General features: G+C 44.4%; 2 protein-coding genes across 2 annotated transcripts; both read left to right on the forward strand.

Moving 5' to 3' along the window:
- Window positions 1-104: 104 nt before the first annotated feature.
- On the forward strand, window positions 105-3,446 carry PHALS_09994 (dna polymerase delta catalytic subunit; the record flags this gene model as incomplete). Its single annotated transcript, XM_024725340.1, has 2 exons — window positions 105-1,327; window positions 1,400-3,446. 2 exons carry the CDS (start codon window positions 105-107, stop codon window positions 3,444-3,446), a joined length of 3,270 nt encoding a protein of 1,089 aa, XP_024576127.1.
- Window positions 3,447-4,314: 868 nt separating this feature from the next.
- On the forward strand, window positions 4,315-5,631 carry PHALS_09995 (uncharacterized protein; the record flags this gene model as incomplete). Its single annotated transcript, XM_024725341.1, has 1 exon — window positions 4,315-5,631. One exon carries the CDS (start codon window positions 4,315-4,317, stop codon window positions 5,629-5,631), a length of 1,317 nt encoding a protein of 438 aa, XP_024576128.1.
- Window positions 5,632-9,463: the final 3,832 nt, after the last annotated feature.

Consider the following 9,463-nt stretch of genomic DNA (forward strand, 5'->3'; position numbering starts at 1 on the left):
ATTCCAGCCGAGTATACTTTGTGAAGCTTAGTATCGAACTTTAACTAAATAAATAAATCCTTGTTTATATCAATTATAAGTGGAGAGCTGATCCTACCCAGATCATGGCAGTTCTAAAGCGCGAGTCTCTAAGTAGTTGTTCGACAGAGCCAAAGAAGCCTCGACTGAATGCGCATGGTGTCAAATCTGAGCCGACAAGATTTTCAGATGACTTGGAACGTATGAAGCCCGTTTCCACTAAAGCTAGCTCGTGGCCACGCAAGCCCATGGCACCCATAGACCCGAGCACAGACTCGGTCACATTTCAGTGGATTGACATTGACATGTATGATGGTCCACCACTAAAGACAAATCCAAAGAAAGGGTCAGTTGTACCAGGCGTTTCGGCTTCGGGAGACAGCAACCAGAATGCCGCAATTATTCGTCTCTTTGGTGTCACTATCGAGGGCCATAGCGTCCTCATGCATGTACATGGTGTCCTGCCCTATTTTTACGCTTCTTGCCCTGAAAATTTTAACGAAAGTAAGTGTGGTGAGGTACGACTGGCGCTTGATGCGGCAGTAAGCCAGCGAGACAGGGATAGTGGCAGCACTGCACGCGTTGTGGGCGTCCAGGTCGTAAGGGATAAGATGTCTATCTATGGATACCAATTTGACCGTAAAACGACACTTTTTAAGATCTATCTGAGTATGCCCAACTATGTCCCAAAGCTCCGGAGTGCATTAGAAGGTGGTCTCACGTTACCTGGCTGCGACTTTCGTAACTATCAGACATACGAAAGCAACGTGCCGTTTATTCTCCGCTTTATGATTGATGAAGAAATTAGTGGATGCAATTGGGTGGAAGCACCCAAAGGTACTTACGCAGTGCGCTCTGCGGCACAAAAGATGTCGTTGTGTCAGCTTGAAATTGATATAACGTATGAAAATCTCGTGAGTCACGCACCCAAGGGAGAGTGGGGAAAAGTGGCACCATTTAGAATCTTGAGCTTTGATATCGAGTGTATGGGCAGAAAAGGGCATTTTCCAGAAGCAAATCAGGATCCAGTGATTCAAATCTCGAACGTTGTTCAGGAACAAGGATCCCAAACACCAATTATTCGCAATGTGTTTGTACTTGACACATGTAAACCTATTGTTGGTGCTCATGTGATGGAGTTTGAGGAAGAAGGTGAGATGCTGGAGAAGTGGGCCCATTTTGTGCGAGAAGTGGACCCAGACATTATTACGGGGTATAATATCGCTAACTTTGATATTCCATACGTACTCAACCGCGGTAAGGCGCTCAAATTGCAGAACTACAATCAGCTAGGCCGATTGGCAAATTCGTACGTTTTTGTTATCTTCCTGCTTTTTATCGAGAGGTTTGATGTACACTGAACCGAGTTTTTGAAACGCAGAGCGGTTTACATGGAGAAAAAAACTTTCAGCTCAGCACAATATGGTAAAAGTGAAAATGTCAAGACGACCGTTCATGGACGATGTATGTTCGATCTGCTGCCTATTATGCGCCGCAGTCAAAACTTGAGTTCGTATTCGCTGAACGCAGTAAGTGCTGCATTCTTGGGTCAACAAAAGGAAGATGTGCCTCACGGAATCATCAGCGATCTACAACTCGGTACAGATGATGATCGTCATCGACTTGCAGTTTACTGTCTAAAGGATGCATACCTACCACTTCGACTTTTAAATAAGCTATCATATCTCGTCAATTTTATCGAAATGGCTCGTGTATCCGGGGTTCCTATTGACTTTCTGATTGAGCGTGGACAGCAGATTAAAGTTTTCTCTATGCTTTTGCGCAAATGTAAGAATGCGTCACTTGTTGTACCGACATTACCTCGGACGCAGGCCAGCGAAGATACAGGTTATGAGGGCGCTACAGTCATTGAGCCGAAAAAGGCATTTTATTCCGTGCCGATTGCGACACTAGATTTTGCGTCATTATATCCTTCAATCATGCAAGCGTATAATCTGTGCTATTCTACGCTTGTAGCACCTGGAGATGTAGACAAACTAGCTAGTGGTGATTATGAGAAATCTCCATCCGGTGATATATTTGTGACTCGTAAGAAGAAGAAGGGTATCTTGCCTCTAATTTTAGAGGAAGTGCTGGCAGCGCGTAAGCAGGCAAAACGAGACATGAATGCTGCTACCGATCCAATGGAAAAGGCTGTGCAGAATGGTCGACAACTAGCACTTAAAGTGAGTGCCAATTCCGTGTACGGTTTCACTGGTGCAATTGTTGGCCAAATGCCGTGTATTCCAATTGCATCCAGTACCACGGCCTATGGTCGCCAGCTACTTTTTCGAACTCAAGAAGAAGTTGAGCGGATTTTTACTATCGCAAATGGTTACAAAGCTGACGCACAAGTGATTTATGGTGATACAGACTCTGTTATGATTAAGTTTGGAGTTGATTCTGTCGAAGAAGCCATGCCTCTTGCCGAAGAGGCTGCCAAACGCGTGTCTGAAATTTTTCCGAGCCCGATTAAGCTCGAGTTTGAAAAGGTTTACTTTCCGTATTTGTTGATGAACAAAAAACGATATGCTGGTTTACTTTGGACAAAGCCTGACAAGTATGATAAGCTGGACTCAAAGGGACTTGAGACTGTACGTCGTGATAACTGTCTACTAGTGCGGCGTATGGTTGATACTGTTTTGCGCAAGATTCTCATCAATCGCGATGTAACCAGTGCGATTGCGTATACGAAAAACATTATTTCAGATTTACTGCAAAATCGTATTGATATTTCACTTTTGGTGATCACAAAAGGATTGAAGAAGACAGTCGATCAAGATGACTACAAGGTCAAACAAGCTCATACTGAGTTAGCTGAACGCATGCGCAAACGTGATCCAGGCTCGGCTCCAGCGCTGGGTGAGCGTATTGCCTACGTAATCATTGACAAAGGTAAAGCCACTCCATTGTACGAGAAGGCGGAGGATCCAGTGTATGCTTTGGAGAACAGCATTCCAATTGATTGTGACTATTATATGAAACAACAATTGCAAAACCCACTCGAACGCATCTTCGAGCCGATTATCGGCTTGAGCAAAGTCAAATCGGATCTTCTTAATGGTACTCATACTTTAAAGCGCTCTAAACCTGTGCTAAAACAAAACAGCGGTGGTATGATGAATTTTGCCGTGAAGAAACTCAAATGTCTTGGATGCAAGGCTCCTCTCAACGGCAAAAGCGCCCTATGTCGTATCTGCATAGAGCGCGAGGCGGAGGTATACTCACGCCAACTTGGATCGGTAAATGAGCTGGAGCATTTATTTGCACGACTATGGACTCAATGCCAGAACTGTCAGGGTAGTCTGCACCAAGATGTGTTGTGCTCTAGTCGTGATTGCCCTATCTTTTACAAGCGTATTAAGGTGCAAAAAGACCTTGGAGAAGCCCAAGCATCATTAGAGCGTTTTCAATCGGTGGAGTGGTAACTAGATCAGCTTGCAACAACAGTCCTGTCTCCGAGTTCTCGATGTATGGTATCCAAAATCTAGGCTTCTGCTTACCGACAAGAAATTTGGAATACTCGGTAGTGGTTGAAAACCGAGCAAGTGAACTATATTGCTCTAGTCTTTCGTTTCAATAGCTCACAAGTGAAAAGACATTAGCCGAACATTCTAGTGAGTTTTCTGTTTCGCTGTTGGATACTTTCTGAGAATATCAATTTGTACAGATAGCCGCTCTTTGCAGGTCAAAATGTTAGCAACCGAGATCAACAGATTCACCCGGAAGAATTTTAAAATCAAAGATCTTTTGTATATTCAATATTCACTTAGCCATAAAGTTTTGGACATAATTGCGTCAGATAGTCATCAGAAACATTTTTCCTTTCAACTAACGACGCAATGAAACTGCTCGAGATAAATGCAGAATCGTTGCAGTGCCAGTGAAGTTCATATATAAAGTAATCAATAACCTCCGTGACTTTAAGAGTTGCTTAATGTATTTTGTATGAAAAGCTTACCCAAATCAAGGATTCAACGGGAAGAAGAAACGGGAAGCTCAGCCCTGTCTTTTTCGAAACGTTCAAATTCACGAGAAGCTGATGATATTCTGATCAACGGGAAGTCAAGTGTGATGCACAGATCCGCGATAAATGATCGAACGTCGCTAAGATTTGGTCTATTTTCGAAGCGAAACGAAGCTTCATGTCGTATTTGACATTGCAAGCTGCTTCGACTTTCGAATTCTGATCAGTTTCTGTGGCCACGCCCACGCCCACGCTGTATTACAAACTCTATCAAAACGCATTGCGCTTTGTTTCAGCGACTACTCTTATCGTCTCAGCCTTTATCGCCGATGACATGCAATCGCCAAAGTGCAATTTCTATTTCCAAGTTGACACATGCTACAGATCACATTCATTTCCCTGTCCTTCCAAACTTTGCATCTCTTTTAAACAGAGAAAGTATCAATGCGGAGCTCGAGTATTTGGAGAGCCAACATGTCAAGGACATTTCGGAAATACGCGCGAGAAAAGTTGTCATGGAATTGAAGTATGACGAGACATCTGAAACTTGTGCGATTGCTCTAAGCACTTCGAACGTCTTCGTACAGCAGCAAGATCAACCGCATTTTCCATTGGACTGGAGTTACAACACGTCTCTCAAGGATAATACCAACAATTTATCAATGTCACGTGCAGTTGATCGGGAGGGGCAACCTGAAAGAGTCACAGCTACCTCTGTTGTCCTTGCAAACCATGTACCTTGCACAAACGTGACATCTTCAAGCGATGTCCCGGCAGAAAGTAATTATTTATGCCACCACGACGTCGGCGATCCCACATTTCAAACCGCCATCCTTCCTCTAACGTCTCAAAGGCACTCATATGAACATGAGAATCGATCGAGAACATACGCTTGGCAAAATACGTCTAATTACTCGTCTGCAGCTTACACCGAAAAGTACGAAGATGAGGATGAGGGGAATTTTACCAAACGACGCCACGTGATACACATGTCGCCGTCTCGTCAGCATCTTTGTGAACCTGAAAATAGTATGAATGGACTGGAACCATCCAAGATGCATGTGAATCCACTATGTCTTCCGAGCATACAATCAATGGTTAAAGGCGACGGATCTCAATGGCACTCCGCTCAAAAGAATGTTGATAAAATCATGCCCATCATTCCTCTTAGCATCAATGGAAATCGAAGCTGTACCTCGGTAGTAAAGACTAATTCTGAGGTTTCACGACCTTCAAGTCCTCAATTGGAAACGAGAACCAACGAATTGTGTACACTTGAAACATTAGTTCGGAAATCTGACGAATTTCTGAATTCTAAGAGCCTTGTCCGCAATCGTCACGATGAGATCGACTGGGTAGCGACATTTTTAAAGGTTGGCTTCGACTCGTCGAGTATCTTTTCCTCTATGTGTCCACTGCGCAAGGGTCGATGGAAATCTGAAGAAGAAAATTATACCATGAGTCTATTACGACTTATTGAAAATGGGACGATTTTCTTGCGGCATGGGCAAAGCATCCGAAATTACGTTGGTGAAAAATTGCACAGCGATGACATGCGCGTGCTAAAAAAACTAAGCAATTGCAAGATGTACCGGTTTGCGAAGAACATTAATCTTCGACTTGCAGAGGCGAAAGCTTTAACATGACCGTGGAAGGTGTCCGGATGGAACTGGAACAACTTGAGGTGCTTAAGTTTGAGTTTCTGCGATCAGTGCAACTTGAAGCACTTGTGGCTGTGCGCAAATATCTCAGTAAAAGTCCTTTGCAGAAATTTTTTGATGTGCGCGCTTGAAAGAGTTAGTATCACAGGAAATAGCAGTTCATAAAGTATCTGCGTCGAAATACGCTATGAATTCATACCGTTAGCCCTTCAAAATATACATGACAAGATGATAATCCTTCTTTGCCGACCATACATTCGACGCTAGGTATAAAAATGTCTCTATGAGGAGGCGGATGTGCTTTCGTGTCGCACCGATAATGCAATGTCGCCAATCGATGACGCGATATGTACATCGTACAGGCCAGACGTAACATATTAGGAATATTTGAAATTTGGGATATCGTTTCAGCTTTATCGAAGCATTTGCACCGCATATCGTGTCCCGAAAGCTTGCCATATAACGTCACTGACCCACTTGTAATTCAGCGTGCGCGTCACTTGGTGTTGCTGAATCAGTTATGCCGTCACAATGTTTCAAAAGATGGAAACCCTGTTCAACATTAAAGACCGCTCGTCTAGCTCGCGACTTACAGTCGCATTCTTCCCAGGATTTGTCCTCAAGGCAACACCAAGCCGCTTTGATTCACTTCAACAGGGATAAACCATGAAGGAGGCGACAAACCAGGCTCGGATCTGTCAAGATCTCTCGTCACAATTAGTTACCATGGATATTGCGGCATACGGTTGCTTACTTCCTTGTCAGCATCTGAACACTCAGATGATTGCGACTCAAAATCGTATATACCTCCTGGTTTTTGCTCCAAGATCCTAGCAAAATCGCTGCTATTTTATCATGTCAATCCAATACGCTGCACAAAAGCTGCCGCAGCTTTGTTCTTGCGCCTAAAACGCTTACATTTGTAGGGAATTATGATTGATCATGGCCTCACTTGATCAGGGGATCGTGACACCCAACGTTTCTGACTTCTTGTTGATATATGGCTCGTGGAGCTATGCCATACCTACGTTGAGGTCGTATTTTCACTGATCTACGCTATAAAGCGCTTCGGACTTTGCTTACAGATTACCCTTCGACCCGGCAACAAATGTCCCCATCGAAGCACGCACGGATATGATGTATGTATTGTCATCTTTTGGGTATTTTATACAGTTTGGTTTCATACTTTAATAAATTACCACATCATCATACCATATTGTGATATATTATAGCATTGTAGTTCCATGTCTTGGTCTGCATGCGCTTTTACGTACCATACTTTGCTACAATTCATATCATAAATGCATTTTTTGTCATATATGCCTTATGTATTGCCATATTTTGGGTATTTTATACAGTTTGGTTCCATACTTTGATAAATTACCACATCATCATACCATATTTCGATATATTTTAGCATTGTAGAACCATGTTTTGGTCTGCATGCGCTATTTCGTACCATACTTTGGTACCAATAATAGCATAAATGCATTTTTTGTCACATTTGCTTTATGTGTTGCCATATTTTGGGTATTTTATACAATTTGGTACCATACTTTAATAAACACCATATCATCGTGCCATATTTTGATATATCTTAGCGTTGTAGTACCATGTTTTGGTCGAATGAGCAATTTCGTACCATACTTTGTTACCATTCATATCATAAATGCATTTTTTGTCATATTTTTCTTTTGTTTTGCCATGTTTTGGTATTTTGTGCAATTTCGTACCATATTTTAATAATACTGATACCAATGTATCATATTTTGATATTTTTGAACATTGTAGTACCATGTATGAGCAATTTTGTTACAATCGTATCATAAATGCATTTTTTGTTAGATTAGCCTTATGTATTGCTGGTTCCGGGAACCAAATACTGCGTAACTCGCCAATGGCACTTGCCCAAGGAGCAGCGTGACGCCATTGACGACTTCCTCCGAGGGAAGTACGATGCAGGAAAGTGGCAAAAGAGCAAGTCTCCCCGTTCACTCCCACGTTTTGTGTCCGAAAGCTGAACGGCAAGCGGCGTATCGCTCACGCTTACAATAAGCTCAACGCTGCCACTATTCCGGTACAGACGCTGATTCCTAGAAAGGATGTTCTTCAAAACAATCAGGTAAGTACATTGCAATTGACTTGATCGATCGGTTTTACCAATTGCTCATGAGAGCGAGTGATATTCCGCTAACACCGATGAGTACTCCGAGCGAGATGCTCTGGGTGTGGCTGGTGATGTCCGAAGGGCTGTCAGATACGCCAGCAACATTTAATCGTCTTGTGACGCAGTTGTTCAGGCCCTACCGGGCGTATGCACAGACATACTTCGGTGACATATTCGTCCACAGTGGTGCGGGGTACGGGAGAACAGATGAGGAAAACCACATCGTCCATTTTAAAGCGATGCTCGAGTGCATGCGCACGAATAAGCTGTAAAAGTGCATTTTCGGCGCTGAGAAAATCCCCTCTATAGGGTACTTCATCGGGTTAAGCGTGACCTTCGAGTGGACCCCGCTAAGGTCATGGTCATTGTGGACTGGTTCCAAAAAAGCAAAAAGAGTTGCGCAAGTGGCTTGGCCTCGCCAACTACTTGCAGAAGTCTAGCGCAAACTATGCGGAAATGGCACGGCCATTGCCGAATCTCCTTAAGAAGGATACGGAGTGGTGTTGGGACACCGAGCATCAGGAGGGCTTTGACAGGGTCGAAGACAGCCTCCTTCATGCACCAATACTGGCCCCGATCGTCCTTTTAGTGTCGTCTGTGACGCTCGGACTTTGCCATCGGCAGTGCACTGCTACAAGCAGACGCCGAGGGCAAGATCGGGTGATCGCGTTCGAATATCGCCAGCTTAAGGCTACGGAGATGAACTATCCAGTTCACGACAGAAATTACCTGCGATGAAGTATGCACTTGTCAAATGTAGGTTTCCCCTGTCCGGCTTCAATTTGTTTGTGATCTACACAAATCATGCGTCACTACGCACTGCGACTCAGTCGCCTCACCTCTCGCAGAGGATGGTCAGGTGGTTATGCTTCCTTGCAAGATACAACTTCGAGGTGAAGTATAAGCCAGGAAAGTAGAATGCTTTGGCTGATGCATTGTCACGCAGGAGCTTGCTCTTGCTACGACGGTGACGTTCGCTAGCGACGGATTTTTGATCCGAGCGGCATACGCGGGTGATGATGTGCGTAGCGCTGCTACGGGCTTTTGGAGGCAAGGAGTTGAAAACTTGAACAAGAAGCTGTCGTCGCGACTGCGCGCACAAGTGCACCGATATTCGCTGAACAACGGATTGCTATTTATATAGCACCGACTCGACGGATACGCCACGAACTGTGGTCTCACAATGAGGATTTGAAATACCGTATCCTCAATGAGGCCCACGATACCCGACTTAGTGGTCGCCCCGGTCGTGAGAAAACGTACAGCTCGGTGAGTTGCCACTATTCGTGGCTCAAGCTGTACAGATGGACGAGCGCATATGTGCGCACGTGTGAGACATGTCAGCAGGTGCGGCAACACCGCTGGCCAGTTTACCGGTACCTTCCGGGTGTTGGCAGTCCATGAGTATGGACTTTGTGTTTGGCCTGCTGAAAGACTCGGCGGGCAACACGGGTTTCGTGGTCATTGTTGACCGTATGAGCAACATGGCTCATCTTGCGGCGGTACCGGAAACCATCGACAGTGTCGGTACAGTAACGCTATTTGTGGATCGTGTCTTTCGAGAACATGGACTCCCGGAGTCAATTGCCTCTTACAGAGACCCACGCTTGACCGGGAAGTTTTGGTCGTCGACCTCAAGGTGCTGGGTAC

This window comes from Plasmopara halstedii, assembly GCF_900000015.1.
Source record: "Plasmopara halstedii genome assembly, contig: Scaffold_444, whole genome shotgun sequence".
Classification (NCBI taxonomy): Eukaryota; Oomycota; class Peronosporomycetes; order Peronosporales; family Peronosporaceae; genus Plasmopara; species Plasmopara halstedii.